Source organism: Anolis sagrei, chromosome 12 (assembly GCF_037176765.1).
Source record: "Anolis sagrei isolate rAnoSag1 chromosome 12, rAnoSag1.mat, whole genome shotgun sequence".
NCBI classification, from domain to species: domain Eukaryota; kingdom Metazoa; phylum Chordata; class Lepidosauria; order Squamata; family Dactyloidae; genus Anolis; species Anolis sagrei.
Window position 1 is genome coordinate 5,624,346 of NC_090032.1, and position 19,256 is coordinate 5,643,601.

Sequence of the window (19,256 nt, forward strand, 5' to 3'; positions counted from 1 at the left end):
TATATAATTATTCTATCATATTACTATTCGTATTATAGTGCATTATTGATTATTACTATATTGTATTATACCATTATATTGTAATATTATTAGTAATGTTCCTTGTAATACAAATATATAATTATAATATCATATTATTATTAGGATTATATTACATTAATTATTACTATATTGTATTATATCATTATATTGTAATATTACATGTAATATAAATATATAATTATAATATCATATTAGTATTAGTATTATATTGCATTAATTAGTAATTATTACTATATTGTACCATTATATTGTGATATTAATATTTATATTACATGTAATATAAATATATAATTATAGTATCATATTATTAGTATTATATTGCATTAATTAGTAATTATTACTATATTGTATTATACCATTATATTGTAAAATTATTAGCAATATTACATGTAATATAAATATATAATTATAGTATCATATTATTAGTATTATATTGCATTACTTATTACTTATTCCTATATTGTATTATACCATTATATTGTAATATTACATGTAATATAAATATATAATTATAATATATTATTAGTATTAGTATTATATTGCATTAATTAGTAATTATTACTATATTGTATTATACCATTATATTATAATATTACATGTAATCTAAAATATATAAAATATATTATTATTAGTAGTACTGTATTGCAATTATTATTACTATATTGTATTATACCATTATATTGTAATATTATTAGCAATATTACATGTAATATAAATATATAATTATAGTATCATATTATTAGTATTATTTACTATATTGTACTATATCATTATATTGTAATATTATTAGCAATATTAAATGTAATATAAATATATATTTATAATATCATATTAGTATTATATTGCATTAATTATTACTATATTGTATGATACCATTGTAATATTATTAGCAATATTACATGTAATATAAATATATAATTATAATATCATATTATTATTAGGATTATATTGCATTACAATATAATATTATAAATATTATATGTATATACAATATATTATAATATATTACATTATATTATATTATTAGAATAGCACATTTAATAAAACCATTAGATCCAATGGGATCCAACATCTTTGGGGTGTTCAGGTCCTTATTTTGATCCAAACTGCAGCCGACGAGCCCCATTCCTTTGCAAGGGAGCTGCCAAGAGGACCCGCCCAAGGCATTCCGATCGTCGTTCCCACACTTTGCAAGATTGACAATTCTGAATATTATTGTAACCTCGCCCTGTTTTACCTATATGGGAACTGGTGGCATTGGCAGATCTAAGGCCAATCCCTGCCCCACCCAAGATGGGATTTCCTTCCTGGACTTGGCAGCGGAACTGGGAAAACAACGCCGGAGAAAACAACATCCCTATTGTTTACATTCAGAGCTGTGAGACCTTTATATTGTTGGCTTCTTGGTTATCTCTCTCTAGCAACAGGCACAAAGGAATCCTGGTTTATTATTATTATTATTATTATTAATTGAGCTGTTCAGCAGTGGAACTCTCTGCCTTTATACTGTTGCCTTCTTGGTTATCTCTCCCTAGCAACAGGCACAGAGGTACCCTGGGGGTTATCAATGCCAAATTATTATTATTATTATTATTATTATTATTATTATTTATTGAGCTGTTCAGCAGTGGAACTCTCTGCCTTTATACTGTTGCCTTCTTGGTTATCTCTTCCTAGCAACAGGCACAGAGGTATCCTGGGGGTTATCAATGCCAAATTATTATTATTATTATTATTATTATTATTATTATTTATTGAGCTGTTCAGCAGTGGAACTCTCTGCCTTTATACTGTTGCCTTCTTGGTTATCTCTTCCTAGCAACAGGCACAGAGGTATCCTGGTGTTATCAATGCCAAATTATTATTATTATTATTATTATTATTATTTGAGCTGTTCAGCAGTGGAACTCTCTGCCTTTATACTGTTGCCGCCTTGGTTATCTCTCCCTAGCAACAGGCACAGAGGTATCCTGGTGTTATCAATGCCAATTTATAACAATTATTATTATTATTATTATTATTATTATTATTATTTATTGAACTGTTCAGCAGTGGAACTCTCTGCCTTTATACTGTTGCCTTCTTGGTTATCTCTCCCTAGCAACAGGCACAGAGGAATCCTGGTGTTATCAATGCCAATTTATAATAATAATAATAATAATAATAATAATAATAACACCGCCTGAACTCTGCGAGTGCAACATTCTTCCGAATGAAGCAGAGAGTGTTTGAGGACCGGGACATCCGTAGGGAGACCAAGGTGCTTGTCTATAAAGATATTGTCCTCCCAACCCTGCCATACACCTGCAAAACGTGGACTGTCTACAGACGTCAACATTGACACTGAAATTCAACGCCGCCTGAGCTCTGCGAGTGCAGCATTTTCCCGAATGAAGCAGAAAGTGTTTGAGGACCGGGACATCCATAGGAAGACCAAGGTACTTGTCTATAAAGATATTGTCCTCCCAACCCTGCCATACACCTGCAAAACGTGGACTGTCTACAGACGTCAACATTGACACTGAAATTCAACGCCGCCTGAGCTCTGCGAGTGCAGCATTTTCCCGAATGAAGCAGAAAGTGTTTGAGGACCGGGACATCCATAGGAAGACCAAGGTACTTGTCTATAAAGATATTGTCCTCCCAACCCTGCCATACACCTGCAAAACGTGGACTGTCTACAGACGTCAACATTGACACTGAAATTCAACGCCGCCTGAGCTCTGCGAGTGCAGCATTTTCCCGAATGAAGCAGAAAGTGTTTGAGGACCGGGACATCCATAGGAAGACCAAGGTACTTGTCTATAAAGATATTGTCCTCCCAACCCTGCCATACACCTGCAAAACGTGGACTGTCTACAGACGTCAACATTGACACTGAAATTCAACGCCGCCTGAGCTCTGCGAGTGCAGCATTTTCCCGAATGAAGCAGAAAGTGTTTGAGGACCGGGACATCCATAGGAAGACCAAAGTACTTGTCTATAAAGATATTGTCCTCCCAACCCTGCCATACACCTGCAAAATGTGGACTGTCTACAGACGTCAACATTGACACTGAAATTCAACGCCGCCTGAGCTCTGCGAGTGCAGCATTCTTCCGAATGAAGCAGAGAGTGTTGGAGGACCGGAACATCCGTAGGGAGACCAAGGTGCTTGTTTATAGAGCTATTGTCCTCCCAACCCTGCTATACGCCTGCGAGACGTGGACTGTCTACAGACATCACATGCAACTCCTGGAGCAATTCCATCAGTGCTGTCTCCAGAAAATCCTGCAAATCTCTTGGGAAGACAAGCGGACAAATGCCAGCGTGCTGGAAGAAGCAAAGACCACCAGCACTGAAGCGATGGTCCTCCGCCATCAACTCCGCTAGACCGACCACATTGTCTGGATGCCTGACCACCGTCTCCCAAAGCAGTTGCGCTACTCCAAACTCAAGAACGTGAAACAGAATGTTGGAGGGCAGGAAAAGAGATTTAAAGATGGGCTCAAAGCCAATCTTAAAAACTCTGGCATAGACACTGAGAACTGGGAAGCCCTGGCCCTTGAGCGCTCCAGCTGGAAGTCAGCTGTGACCAGCAGTGCTGCAGAATTTGAAGATGCACGAATGGAGGGCAAAAGGGAGAAGCGTGCCAAGAGGAATGCGCGTCAAGCCAACCCTGACCGAGACTGCCTTCCACCTGGAAACCTATACCCTCACTGCGGAAGAAGATGCAGATCAAGAATAGGGCTCCACAGTCACCTACGGACCCACAAGAACATTGGAAGACAATCCTCCTCGGAAAACGAGGGATCGCCTAAATAAGTAAGTAAGTATCTCTCCCTAGCAACAGGCAGAGAGGTATCTTGGGGGTTATCAATGCCAAATTATTATTATTATTATTATTATTATTATTATTAATTGAGCTGTTCAGCAGTGGAACTCTCTGCCCCGGAGTGAGGTGGAGGCTCCTTCTTTGGATGCTTTTAAACAGAGACTGGATGGCTATCAGTTGGGGGTGCTCTGAATGCAATTTTCCTGCATTCAAAGCACCCCAAAAGTGGAACAGGAGAGAGAAGGGGGATCCTCTTACCTTCCAGCAGGTCTCTTGCCAATCCCGGCTCTGCCCCGGTTGAGCGGACAAAGTCGGAGAGGACCACGTCCATCTCCAGGGTCATGGGATCCGGAGTTGCTCACGGCCGGCCGGGAATGGATGGGACATGGAGGATCCGGGCTTCTTCCGCAGCGTCAGTCTAGAAGGGAAAGGAGAGGAGGAAGCTCAGCAAAGGCAACAAGACCAGAAATCACTTGTTTCAGATACATTTGGGAAGAAGTTTACAAATAGTTTGCAAAAAGTGCAAAATGTTTTTGCCTAGAGAAACAACGTTTCCCTGCCCCAGTTTTCCTTCACTTCGTATTTTTAGTTTTGCAAAAACGTTTGCTGAAACGGCTATCTTTTTCATGACGCGCAATAAAACAACGTTTCTCTATGGTTTCCGAGTAATATAAATTTGCAAGCAGACGTTGTAAAACGGCAAGAGACAAAAGGTAAATACTGCAAACGGTTATCGGTTTAGTTGAAAACATTAAAGCAATGAAACAAGGGGAAGGTTCGTCTTAAGTTCCAAAAGCAAAATATCACTATCTTCAGAAGGTATTGAACGGCCCATCACTCCTCACGTAGACATCCAATTCTTTCACCAATTCCTTGGCCATAAAGTTGGGCAAGTTTCAGCCAATTCAACCACCAATTCCTTCACCATAAAGTTGTAAGAGTTCCACATAATTTATTCACCAGTTCCTTCACCCTAAAGTTGGGGAAGTTTCACCCGATTCATTCACCAATTCCTTGGTCATAAAGTTGGGGAAATTACGCCTAACTCCTTGGCCATAAAGTTGGGGAAGTTTCTATAAAGTTGGGGAAATCTCACCCAATTCCTTCACCAATTCCATGTTCACAAAGTTGGGGAAGTTTCCATAAAGTTGGGGAAATCTCACCCAATTCCTTCACCAATTCCATGTTCACAAAGTTGGGGAAGTTTCTATAAAGTTGGAGAAATCTCACCCAATTCATTCACCAATTCCATGTTCACAAAGTTGGGGAAGTTTCTATAAAGTTGGAGAAATCTCACCCAATTCCTTCACCAATTCCATGTTCACAAAGTTGGGGAAGTTTCCATAAAGTTGGAGAAATCTCACCCAATTCCTTCACCAATTCCATGTTCACAAAGTTGGGGAAGTTTCCATAAAGTTGGAGAAATCTCACCCAATTCCTTCACCAATTCCATGTTCACAAAGTTGGGGAAGTTTCCATAAAGTTGGAGAAATCTCACCCAATTCATTCACCAATTCCATGTTCACAAAGTTGGGGAAGTTTCTATAAAGTTGGAGAAATCTCACCCAATTCATTCACCAATTCCATGTTCACAAAGTTGGGGAAGTTTCTATAAAGTTGGGGAAATCTCACCCAATTCCTTCACCAATTCCATGTTCACAAAGTTGGGGAAGTTTCCATAAAGTTGGGGAAATCTCACCCAATTCATTCACCAATTCCATGTTCACAAAGTTGGGGAAGTTTCTATAAAGTTGGAGAAATCTCACCCAATTCCTTCACCAATTCCATGTTCACAAAGTTGGGGAAGTTTCCATAAAGTTGGGGAAATCTCACCCAATTCATTCACCAATTCCTTGGCCATAAAGCTGGGAAAGTTTCACCCAATTCCTTCACCAATTCCATGGTCATAAAGTTGGGGAAGTTTCCATAAAGTTGGGGAAATCTCACCCAATTCCTTCACCAATTCCATGTTCACAAAGTTGGGGAAGTTTCTATAAAGTTGGGGAAATCTCACCCAATTCATTCACCAATTCCTTGGCCATAAAGCTGGGAAAGTTTCACCCAATTCCTTCACCAATTCCATGTTCACAAAGTTGGTGAAGTTTCCATAAAGTTGGGGAAATCTCACCCAATTCATTCACCAATTCCTTGGCCATAAAGCTGGGGAAGTTTCACCCGATTCCTTCACCAATTCCATGGACATAAAGTTGGGTAAGTTTCCATAAAGTTGGGGAAATCTCACCCAATTCATTCACCAATTCCTTGGCCATAAAGCTGGGGAAGTTTCACCCGATTCCTTCACCAATTCCATGGACAAAAGTTGGGGAAGTTTCCATAAAGTTGGGGAAATCTCACCCAATTCATTCACCAATTCCTTGGCCATAAAGCTGGGAAAGTTTCACCCAATTCCTTCACCAATTCCATGGACATAAAGTTGGGGAAGTTTCCATAAAGTTGGGGAAATTTCACCCAATTCATTGGCCATAAAGCTGGGGAAGTTTTACCCGATTCCTTCACCAATTCCATGGACATAAAGTTGGGGAAGTTTCCATAAAGTTGGGGAAATCTCACCCAATTCATTCACCAATTCCTTGGCCATAAAGCTGGGGAAGTTTCACCCAATTCCTTCACCAATTCCATGGACATAAAGTTGGGGAAGTTTCCATAAAGTTGGGGAAATTTCACCCAATTCATTGGCCATAAAGCTGGGGAAGTTTTACCCAATTCCTTCACTAATTCCATGATCATAAAGTTGGGGACGTTTCATAAAGTTGAAGCAATCTCACCCAATTCATTCACCAATTCCTTGGCCATAAAGCTGGGGAAGTTTCACCCGATTCCTTCACCAATTCCATGGTCACAAAGTTGGAGAAGTTTCCATAAAGTTGGAGAAATCTCACCCAATTTGTTCACCAGTTCCTTCGCCCTAAAGTTGGGGAAGTTTCACCCGATTCATTCAACAGTTCCTTGGCCATAAAGTTGGGGCAATCACACCTAATTCCTTGGCCATAAAGTTGGGGAAATTTCACCCAATTCCTTCACCAATTCCTTGGCCATAAAGTTGGGGAAGTTTCCATAAAGTTAGGGAAGTCTGACCCAATTCCTTCACCAATTCATTGGCCATAAAGTTGGGGAAGTTTCCATAAAGTTAGGGAAGTCTGACCCAATTCCTTCACCAATTCATTGGCCATAAAGTTGGGGAAGTTTCCATAAAGTTAGGGAAGTTTGACCCAATTCCTTCACCAATTCCTTGGCCATAAAGTTGGGGAAGTTTCCATAAAGTTAGGGAAGTCTGACCCAATTCCTTCACCAATTCATTGGCCATAAAGTTGGGGAAGTTTCCATAAAGTTAGGGAAGTTTGACCCAATTCCTTCACCAATTCCTTGGCCATAAAGTTGGGGAGGTTTCCATAAAGTTGGAGAAATCGCACCCAATTCGTTCACCAGTTCCTTCATCCTAAAGTTGGGGAAGTTTCATCCAATTCATTCAACAATTCCTTGTCCATAAAGTTGGGGAAATCACACCTAATTCCTTGGCCATAAAGTTGGGGAAGTTTCACCCAATTCCTTCACCAATTCCATGGTCATAAAGTTGGGGAAGTTTCACTCCATTCCTTGACCAATTTTGGCCATAAAGTTGGGGAAGTTTCACCCAATTGCTTCACCAATTCCATGGTCATAAAGTTGGGGAAGTTTCCATAAAGTTAGGGAAGTTTCACACAATTCCTTCACAAATTCCATGCTATAAAGTTGGAGAGGTTTCCATAATGTTGAGGAAGTTTCACCCAATTCCTTCACCAATTCCATGGTCATAAAGTTGGGGAAGTTTCACTCCATTCCTTGATCAATTTTGGATATAAAGTTGGGGAAGTTTCACCCAATTCCTTCACCAATTCCATGGTCATAAAGTTGGGGAAGTTTCACTCCATTCCTTGATCAATTTTGGATATAAAGTTGGGGAAGTTTCACCCAATTCCTTCACCAATTCCATGGTCATAAAGTTGGGGAAGTTTCACCCAATTCATTCACCATTTCCTTGGCCATAAAGTTGGGGAAGTTTCACCCAATTCCTTTACCAATTCCATGGTCATAAAGTTGGGGAAGTTTCACTACATTCCTTGACCAATTTTGGCCATAAAGTTGGGGAAGTTTCACCCAATTGCTTCACCAATTCCATGGTCATAAAGTTGGGGAAGTTTCCATAAAGTTAGGGAAGTTTCACACAATTCCTTCACAAATTCCATGCTATAAAGTTGGAGAAGTTTCCATAATGTTGGGGAAGTTTCACCCAATTCCTTCACCAATTCCATGGTCATAAAGTTGGGGAAGTTTCACTCCATTCCTTGATCAATTTTGGATATAAAGTTGGGGAAGTTTCACCCAATTCCTTCACCAATTCCATGGTCATAAAGTTGGGGAAGTTTCACCCAATTCATTCACCATTTCCTTGGCCATAAAGTTGGGGAAGTTTCACCCAATTCCTTTACCAATTCCATGGTCATAAAGTTGGGGAAGTTTCACTCCATTCCTTGACCAATTTTGGCCATAAAGTTGGGGAAGTTTCACCCAATTGCTTCACCAATTCCATGGTCATAAAGTTGGGGAAGTTTCCATAAAGTTAGGGAAGTTTCACACAATTCCTTCACAAATTCCATGCTATAAAGTTGGAGAAGTTTCCATAATGTTGGGGAAGTTTCACCCAATTCCTTCACCAATTCCATGGTCATAAAGTTGGGGAAGTTTCACTCCATTCCTTGATCAATTTTGGATATAAAGTTGGGGAAGTTTCACCCAATTCCTTCACCAATTCCATGGTCATAAAGTTGGGGAAGTTTCACCCAATTCATTCACCATTTCCTTGGCCATAAAGTTGGGGAAGTTTCGCCCAATTCCTTCACCAATTCCATGGTCATAAAGTTGGGGAAGTTTCACTCCATTCCTTGACCAATTTTGGCCATAAAGTTGGGGAAGTTTCACCCAATTCCTTCACCAATTCCATGGTCATAAAGTTGGGGAAGTTTCACTCCATTCCTTGATCAATTTTGGATATAAAGTTGGGGAAGTTTCACCCAATTCCTTCACCAATTCCATGGTCATAAAGTTGGGGAAGTTTCACTCCATTCCTTGATCAATTTTGGATATAAAGTTGGGGAAGTTTCACCCAATTCCTTCACCAATTCCATGGTCATAAAGTTGGGGAAGTTTCACCCAATTCATTCACCATTTCCTTGGCCATAAAGTTGGGGAAGTTTCACCCAATTCCTTTACCAATTCCATGGTCATAAAGTTGGGGAAGTTTCACTCCATTCCTTGACCAATTTTGGCCATAAAGTTGGGGAAGTTTCACCCAATTGCTTCACCAATTCCATGGTCATAAAGTTGGGGAAGTTTCCATAAAGTTAGGGAAGTTTCACACAATTCCTTCACAAATTCCATGCTATAAAGTTGGAGAAGTTTCCATAATGTTGGGGAAGTTTCACCCAATTCCTTTACCAATTCCATGGTCATAAAGTTGGGGAAGTTTCACTACATTCCTTGACCAATTTTGGCCATAAAGTTGGGGAAGTTTCACCCAATTGCTTCACCAATTCCATGGTCATAAAGTTGGGGAAGTTTCCATAAAGTTAGGGAAGTTTCACACAATTCCTTCACAAATTCCATGCTATAAAGTTGGAGAAGTTTCCATAATGTTGGGGAAGTTTCACCCAATTCCTTCACCAATTCCATGGTCATAAAGTTGGGGAAGTTTCACTCCATTCCTTGATCAATTTTGGATATAAAGTTGGGGAAGTTTCACCCAATTCCTTCACCAATTCCATGGTCATAAAGTTGGGGAAGTTTCACCCAATTCATTCACCATTTCCTTGGCCATAAAGTTGGGGAAGTTTCACCCAATTCCTTTACCAATTCCATGGTCATAAAGTTGGGGAAGTTTCACTCCATTCCTTGACCAATTTTGGCCATAAAGTTGGGGAAGTTTCACCCAATTGCTTCACCAATTCCATGGTCATAAAGTTGGGGAAGTTTCCATAAAGTTAGGGAAGTTTCACACAATTCCTTCACAAATTCCATGCTATAAAGTTGGAGAAGTTTCCATAATGTTGGGGAAGTTTCACCCAATTCCTTCACCAATTCCATGGTCATAAAGTTGGGGAAGTTTCACTCCATTCCTTGATCAATTTTGGATATAAAGTTGGGGAAGTTTCACCCAATTCCTTCACCAATTCCATGGTCATAAAGTTGGGGAAGTTTCACCCAATTCATTCACCATTTCCTTGGCCATAAAGTTGGGGAAGTTTCGCCCAATTCCTTCACCAATTCCATGGTCATAAAGTTGGGGAAGTTTCACTCCATTCCTTGACCAATTTTGGCCATAAAGTTGGGGAAGTTTCACCCAATTCCTTCACCAAATCCATGGTCATAAAGTTGGGGAGGTTTCCATAAAGTTGGGGAAGTTTCGCCCAATTCCTTCACCAATTCCATGGTCATAAAGTTGGGGAAGTTTCACCCAATTCCTTCACCAATTCCATGGTCATAAAGTTGGGGAAGTTTCCATAATGTTGGGGAAGTTTCACCCAATTCCTTCACCAATTCCATGGTCATAAAGTTGGGGAGGTTTCCATAAAGTTGGGGAAGTTTCGCCCAATTCCTTCACCAATTCCATGGTCATAAAGTTGGGGAAGTTTCACCCAATTCCTTCACCAATTCCATGGTCATAAAGTTGCAGAAGTTTCCATAAAGTTGGGGAAGTTTCACCCAATTCCTTGGTCATAAAGTTGGGGAAGTTTCCATAATGTTGGGGAAGTTTCACCCAATTCCTTCACCAATTCCATGGTCATAAAGTTGGGGAAGTTTCACCCAATTCCTTCACCAATTCCATGGTCATAAAGTTGGGGAAGTTTCACCCAATTCATTCACCATTTCCTTGGCCATAAAGTTGGGGAAGTTTCGCCCAATTCCTTCACCAATTCCATGGTCATAAAGTTGGGTAAGTTTCCATAAAGTTGGGGAAGTTTCACCCAATTCCTTTACCAATTCCATGGTCATAAAGTTGGGTAAGTTTCCATAAAGTTGGGTAAGTTTCACCCATTTCCTTCACCAATTCCTTGGCCATAAAGTTGGGGAAGCTTCACCCAATTCCTTCACCAATTCTTTAGCCATAAAGTTGGGGAAATGTCACTCAATTCATTCACCAATTCCTTTACCATAAAGCTAGGTTTTATCCTTTTCTCATTTTTCTTCCAAAACAATGAGAACTAGGAATGCAGCAAAAACAATAAAGGTCTTCAAGATACTTTTGAAAATCTTTCAAGATCACTCCTTGGACAGTCGGTCTCTGTCTGGGCCTCAAATGTAGAAGTCAACTCCCTTTCATAGATTTTTTATAAAAAAAAACATACACAACCCAAAAAATGAACCCAAAAGCCTTAACCATCTCCTTCCAATCCATCCGGTTAAACCCAAACCTATGGCTGCATTCCAGGGAGTGTTTTGGCCGTCCATATTAATCCCTTCCAGGCTCTAGAAACCAAAATTGCAGTCCAGATCGGTTTTCAGGCCATCGAGTTAAAATTGGTAACCTCCAACCACTGTCTTGGAGTAACTTGGGAAGGAAAGGAGTGAGAGAGAGAGAAAGGAGGGAAAGAAAGGAAGCAAAGAAGGAAGGAAGGAAGGAATGGGAAGGAAAGGAGGAAAGAAGGAAAGAAAGGAAGGGAAAGAGGATGAATAGATGGATGGATTGATGGAAGGAGAAGAAAGAAAGAAAGAAAGAAAGAATGAATGAATCAAGGAAGGAAGGAAAGGAGGGAGGATGGATGGATGGATGGAGAAGGAAAAAAGGAAGGAAAAAAGGAAGGGAGGGAGGGAGGAAGGGGAAGGAATCAAGGAAGGAAGGCAGGGGGAAGGGAAAGGAAGGAAGGGAAGATGGATGAATGGATGGATAGGGAAGGAAGGGAGAAATCAAGGAAGGAAGGAAGGAAGGAAGGAAGGAAGGAAGGAAGTGAAAATAAAGGAGGATGGGCGGATGGATGGAGAAGGAAGGAAGGAAGGAAGGGAAAGGGTAAAGAAAGAAAGGGAAGGAGGATGGATGGATGGAAGGAAGGAAGGGGAAGGAAGGGAGGAATCAAGGAAGGAAGGAAATAAAAGTAAAGGAGGATGGACGGATGAAGAAAAAAGAAATAAGAAAGAAAGAAAGAAAGAAAGGAATAAATCAAGGAAGGAAGGACAAGAAAGAAAGAGAAAGAAAAAGGAAGGAAGGAAGGAATCAAGCAAGGAAGGAAGGAAGGAGAAGAAAGAAAGAAAGAAAGAAAGAAGGAATCAAGGAAGGAAGGAAAGGAGGGAGGGAGGATGGATGGATGGATGGATGGAGAAGGAAAAAAGGAAGGAAGGAAGGAAGGAAGGAAGGGAGGGAGGGAGGGAGGGAGGGAGGGGAAGGAATCAAGGAAGGAAGGCAGGGGAAGGGAAAGGAAGGAAGGGAAGATGGATGAATGGATGGATAGGGAAGGAAGGGAGAAATCAAGGAAGGAATCAAGGAAGGAAGGGGAAGGGGAAGAAAGGAAGGGAAGGAGGATGGATGGAACGGGAAGGAAGGGAGGAATCAAGGAAGGAAGGAAGGAAGGAAGGAAGGAAGGAAGTGAAAATAAAGAGGATGGGTGGATGGATGGAGAAGAAAGGAAGGAAGGAAGGAAGGGAAAGGGTAAAGAAAGAAAGGGAAGGAGGATGGATGGATGGAAGGAAGGAAGGGGAAGGAAGGGAGGAATCAAGGAAGGAAGGAAATAAAAGTAAAGGAGGATGGACGGATGGAGAAAGAAAGAAAGAAGAAAGAAAGGAATAAATCAAGGAAGGAAGGACAAGAAAGAAAGAGAAAGAAAAAGGAAGGAAGGAATCAAGCAAGGAAGGAAGGAAGGAGAAGAAAGAAAGAAAGAAAGAAAGAAAGAAAGGGTAAGAAAGGGTAAGGAAGGACAAGAAAGAAAGAGAAAGAAAAAGGAAGGAAGGAAGAAAGGAAGGAAGGAATCAAGCAAGGAAGGAAGGAAGGAGAAGAAAGAAAGAAAGAAAGAAAGAAAGAAAGAAAGGGTAAGAAAGAGGAAGGAAGGAAGAAAGGAGAAGAAGAAAGAAAGAGAGAGAGAAGGAAAGAAAAAGGAAGGAAGGACAGAAGGAAGGAAAGGAAGGAAGAAGGAGAAAGCAATCAAGGAAGGGAGGAGGAGGAACAAGAAAGAGGGGAAGGAAAGGCGAAGAACAAAAAAGAAAGAAAAAGGAAGGGAGGAATAAATCAAGGAAGGAAGGAGAAGGAAGGAAGGAAGAAAGGGAAAGAAAGGGAAAGAAAGGAATAAATCAAGGAAGGAAGGAAGAAAAGGAAGGAGAAGAAAGAAAGAAAGAAAGAAAGAAAGAAAGAAAGGGAAAGAAAGGAATAAATCAAGGAAGGAAAAGGAAGGAAGGAAAGGGAAGGAGAAGAAAGAAAGAAAGAAAGAAAGAAAGAGGAAGGAAGGAGAGAAGGAAGGAAGGAAGGAGAAGAAAGAAAGAAAGAAAGAGCAAGGAAGGAAGGAAAGAAGGAGCAAGCAATCAAGGAAGGAAGGAAGGAGGAGGGACAAGAAAGGGAGGAAGGAAAAGGAAGGAAGGAAGAGGAAGGAAGGAAAGGGAAGGAGAAGAAAGAAAGAAAGAAAGAAAGAAAGAAAGAAAGAAAGAAAGAGGAAGGAAGGAGAGAAGGAAGGAAGGAAGGAAGGAAGGAGAAGAAAGAAAGAAAGAAAGAAAGAAAGAAAGAAAGAAAGAAAGAAAGAAAGAAAGAGCAAGGAAGGAAGGAAAGAAGGAGCAAGCAATCAAGGAAGGAAGGAAGGAGGAGGGACAAGAAAGGGAGGAAGGAAAAGGAAGGAAGGAAGAGGAAGGAAGGAAAGGGAAGGAGAAGAAAGAAAGAAAGAAAGAAAGAAAGAAAGAAAGAAAGAGGAAGGAAGGAGAGAAGGAAGGAAGGAAGGAAGGAAGGAAGGAAGGAAGGAAGGAGAAGAAAGAAAGAAAGAAAGAAAGAAAGAAAGAAAGAAAGAAAGAAAGAAAGTGCAAGGAAGGAAGGAAAGAAGGAGCAAGCAATCAAGGAAGGAAGGAAGGAGGAGGGATAAGAAAGGGAGGAAGGAAAAGGAAGGAAGGAAGGAAGAGGAAGGAAGGAAAAGGAAGGAAGGAAGGAAGGAAGGAAGGAAGGAAGGAAGGAAGGAAGGAAGGAAGGAAGGAAGGGAATTCATCCGGCAAACCTTTCCCAAATGGGTTGGCTCAGTGGCAATGGAAGGCGCTCCAAGGAAGACTCCACCAAGGGCACTTTGTTTGGGGGTGAAAGGAGGGGGAAAGGAGGAGTGAAGAAAGAGGCAAACTTTGGTCATGTTTTCCTTCCAACGTGTGTGACTCCACGCTCGCTCGATGACAACAACCGCAGCGTGACCCGGGGACTGTCAGAAGCGCTTTTCAAAAAGTCTGACGCCTCTTTCAGGGTGACGCAAGGCCCCGCGGATGAAGAAACAAAACACAGATCTAGCCAAAGCATTTTTCCATGGGTTGGAAAGGGTCCCCCAAAGGTCATGCAGTCCAACCCAGGATCCCAGCGTGTCTTTTGTATAATGTATGGCCCGAAGTATAGGTCTCTCTCTTTCTTATACAAGTTACAACGAAGTCCTTGTATGAGGTTTTCTACCTCTGACACTCCACAAATACAACTACAACTCCCAAACGTCAAGGTCTGTTTTCCCCAAACTCCACCAGTGTTCACATCTGGACATATTGAGCATTCGTACCAAGTTTGGTCCAGATCCATCCTTGTTTGAGTCCAAAGTGCTCTCTGGATGTAGGTGAACTACAACTCCTAAAATCAAGATCAATGCCCACCAGGGGGCCAAGCAGGGTAAAAATAAATAAATAAATAAAGTAAACAAAGCAGAGTAAGCAGTGCGTGCACACCTATGCCACCCAATGAACCTGTGCACAGCTGCAATGATTCACCAAGTCACATTTTCTGACCTCATTCTAGGCGGGGAAAGCATGAGACAAGCAGCTTCCAAAGGACACACAAGATGTGGGCTGGGCTTTTCTGGGGGAATCCTTTGTTGGGAGGTGGTTGGGAGAAAGAACTCTTGTCTGTTGGAGGCAAGTGTGAATGTTGCCATTGGCCAGCTTGATTAGCCTTGAATGGCCTTGCAGCTTCAATTCCAGCCAGCTTAAAGCAAGCTGTGATAAAACCGCTGTTGAAGAAACCATCACTGGACCCCACTCAATTCGTCAACTATCGGCCTGTTTCCAATCTCCCCTTTTTGGGCAAAGTCATGGAACGTGTGGTGGCCTCACAACTCCAGGCATTCTTGGTAGACACGGATTATCTGGATCCGGCACAGTCTGGCTTTAGGCCGGGGCATGGTACCGAGACAGCCTTGGTCGCCTTAGTGGATGATCTCCGTTGGGAGCTCGACAGGGGGAGTGTGTCCCTGTTGGTGCTGCTCGACCTCTCAGCGGCCTTCGATACTGTCGACCACGGTATCCTTCTGGGACGCCTCGCAGGGATGGGTCTTGGAGGAACTGTTTTGCAGTGGCTCCAGTCATTCCTCGAGGGTCGGTCTCAGAAGGTGTTACTGGGGGAGTCCTGTTCTACCCCACAACCTTTGTCTTGTGGGGTTCCTCAGGGTTCAATACTGTCTCCCATGTTGTTTAACATCTACATGAAGCCGCTGGGCGAGATCATCCGGAGTTTCGGAGTGCGATGTCATCTGTACGCAGATGATGTCCAACTCTGTCACTCCTTCCCACCTGCTACTAAGGAGGCTGTCGAGGTCCTGAACCGGTGCCTGGCCGCTGTGACGGTCTGGATGGGGGCGAACAAATTGAAATTGAATCCAGACAAGACAGAGGTACTCCTGGTCAGTCGCAAGGCCGAACAGGGTATAGGGTTACAGCCTGTGTTAGACGGGGTCACACTCCCCCTGAAGACACAGGTTCGCAGTTTGGGTGTGACCCTGGACTCATCGCTGAGCCTGGATCCCCAGGTTTCGGCGGTGACCAGGGGAGCATTCGCACAGTTAAGACTCGTGCGCCAACTGCGACCGTACCTTGGGAAGTCTGACTTGGCCACGGTAGTCCACGCTCTGGTTACATCCCGCCTTGACTACTGCAACGCTCTCTACGTGGGGTTGCCTTTGAAGACGGCTCGGAAGCTCCAACTAGTCCAACGGGCGGCAGCCATGGTATTAACAGGAGCAGGGCGCAGGGAGCATACAACTCCCCTGCTGTACCAGCTCCACTGGCTGCCGATTAGCTACCGGGCCCAATTCAAAGTGCTGGCTTTGGCCTTTAAAGCCCTAAACGGTTCTGGCCCAACATATCTATCCGAACGTATCTCGGCCTATCAGCCCACCAGGACCCTAAGATCTTCGGGAGAGGCCCTACTCTCTATCCCACCTGCTTCACAGGTGCGGCTGGCGGGAACGAGAGACAGGGCCTTTTCTGTGGTGGCCCCGCGGCTTTGGAATGCCCTCCCTGTAGAGATAAGATCAGCCTCCTCGCTGATGGTATTTCGAAAAAAACTGAAGACATGGATGTTTGAACAGGCATTCGGCTAATCCGATGCGATGAAGTTTCTGATCATGGACTGGCAATCACAGACAACGAAATTGGATTATGATTTTAATTAAGAGATGCATTGGTCTGTATTGGTGGCCCAATACTGTGTATTGTATATGTACTTGTGTTTTATATTTTTAATCTGAATATTGTTGTTTTTAAATGTTGTAAACCGCAATGAGTCGCCGATTTAGGCTGAGATATTAGCGGTATACAAGTGTACTAATAAATAAATAAATAAATAAATAAAAGCCTGGCTGCTTCCTTCCTGACATGTGGTTTAGCATTTCTGTGTTCCCAAATAATATGCTGTGTCCAGGTTGGTTCATCAGGTGCTCTGCTATGGTGGACTTGACAACCACTATGTCAGATGATGCAGAGAAGCCACTGAAACCCACAAGCGTTTGGACAATTTCAACCAAAAAAGGAGGAAACCTTGAAAATGAACACAATCTGGCGACCAGTATTTTAAAAAACCCTCTAAAATCTGTACAGTAAATAAAGAGCAACATCCCAAAAACAGGGGAATTCCAGGCAGGAAACAATCAGGGCCAGCTAACACCTCCCAACAAAGCATTCCTCCAGGCTTTGGAGCTGCAAGGCCATTCAATGCTAATCAAGGCAGCCAACTTCAACACTCACACTTATCTCAGACAGACGAGTTCTTTTTCTCACCCACCTCCCAACAAAGGATTCCCCTGGGCAGGAAGCAGCCAGGCTTTGAAGCTGCAAGGCCATTCAATGCTAAGCAAGGTGGCCGATTGCAACATTCACACTTGCCTCCAACAGACAAGAGTTCTTTCTCCGAACCACCTCCCAACAAAGGATTCCCCCAGGCAGGAAGCAGCCAGGCTTTGAAGCTGCAAGGCCATTCAAGGCTAATCAAGCTGAGCTCACACTTGCTTCCAACAGACAAGAGTTCTTTCTCCCACCCACCTCCCAACAAAGGATCCCCCTAGGCAGGAAGCAGCCAGGCTTTGAAGCTGCAAGGCCATTCAATGCTAAGCAAGGTGGCCGATTGCAACATTCACACTTGCCTCCAACAGACAAGAGTTCTTTCTCCGAACCACCTCCCAACAAAGGATTCCCCCAGGCAGGAAGCAGCCAGGCTTTGAAGCTGCAAGGCCATTCAAGGCTAATCAAGCTGGCTCACACTTGCTTCCAACAGACAAGAGTTCTTTCTCCCACCCACCTCCCAACAGAGGATTCCCCTTAGGCAGGAAGCAGCCAGGCTTTGAAGCTGCAAGGCCATTCAAGGCTTATCAAGCTGGCCAATGGCAGCATTCACACTTGCCTCCGACAGACAAGAGTTCTTTCTCCCACTCTGGACATTATTCTACATATATATATCTATATAAACACACAAGGGTCTAGGAATGCCGTTCCTTTACAGCGACGAGGGGATGACAACCCCGGCCCGCTCACTGTCCCCAACGCCTCCTAATGTTTCTGTTTGCGCTGCGATTTCCAAGTCAACAGCCTCATAGAAAAACATCTGACGCGCATTCCGGACGCCGGCAGCTGCGGAAAGAGGGCCCGAAAAATATGAACGCGGCACTTGCGGATGACACGGCAATGGGTTTGAGTGTACCCAGCATTGTTATCATACTATATATCTCAAATACTCAGCGCTAGCTTGATAATTTGATTCAGAAACATACTCCCAGTGGCGCAGTGGGTTAAACCGCTGAGCTGCTGAACTTGCTGACCGAAAAGTGGCTGGGGATCAGGGTGAGCTCCCATTTTAGCCCCAGCTTCTGCCAAACTAGCAGTTCAAAAACATGCAAATGTGAGTGGATCAATAGGTATCACTCCGACGGGAAGGTAACAACGCAACATGCAGTTATGCCGGCCACATGACCTTGGAGGTGTCTATGGACAACGCCGGCTCTTCGGCTCAGAAATGGAGATGAGCAGAGTTGGACACGGCTTTAGCCCCAGCTTCTGCCTACCTAGCCGTTCGAAAACATGCAAATGTGAGTGGATCAATAGGTATCACTCCGACGGGAAGGTGACAGCGCGACATGCAGTCATGCCGGCCACATGACCTTGCAGGTGTCTATGGACAACGCCGGCTCTTCGGCTCAGAAATGGGTATGAGGAGAGTTGGACACGACTTTAGCCCCAGCTTCTGCCAACCTAACAGTTCGAAAACATGCAAATGTGAGTAGATCAATAGGTATCACTCCGACGGGAAGGTGACAGCGCTACATGCAGTCATGCCGGCCACATGACCTTGGAGGCGTCTATGGACAACGCCGGCTCTTCGGCTTAGAAATGGAGATGAGCAGAGTTGGACACGACTTTATCCCCAGATTCTGCCTACCTAGCAGTTCGAAAACATGCAAATGTGAGTAGATCAATAGGTATCACTCCGACGGGTAGGTAACATGCAGTCATGCTGGCTACATGACCTTGGAGGTGTCTATGCACAACGCCGGCTCTTTGGCTCAGAAATGGAGATGAGGAGAGTTGGACACGGCTTTGGCCCCAGCTTCTGCCAACCTAGCAGTTGGAAAACATGCAAATGTGAGTAGATCAATAGGTATCGCTCCGACGGGTAGGTAACATGCAGTCATGCCGGCCACATGACCTTGGAGGCGTCTATGGACAACGCCGGCTCTTCGGCTTAGAAATGGAGATGAGAACCAAACCCGCAGAAGTCGGATACGACTGGACTTAATGTCAAGGGAAAAACCTTCACCCTTTACCTACTATCATAATATGACAATATCATAAAACAAAAATATTAATGATAATATAATTCTAATACAATACGATAACATCAATAAGACAATAACAATAATATAATAATATATAC

At 42.8% G+C, this 19,256-nt stretch overlaps 1 protein-coding gene across 2 annotated transcripts in view; it reads right to left on the reverse strand.

The window, feature by feature from the left end:
* Window positions 1–19,256, reverse strand: part of OTUD7B (OTU deubiquitinase 7B) — a 57,532-nt gene that overhangs the window by 29,493 nt on the left and 8,783 nt on the right. For both annotated transcript variants that reach the window (XM_067472363.1, XM_060758035.2), the window contains exon 2: window positions 4,115–4,274. In XM_067472363.1, coding sequence (XP_067328464.1) covers window positions 4,115–4,199 — 85 coding nt within the window. In that variant the 5' untranslated portion in view covers window positions 4,200–4,274. The remainder of the gene's footprint in view (window positions 1–4,114; window positions 4,275–19,256) is intronic.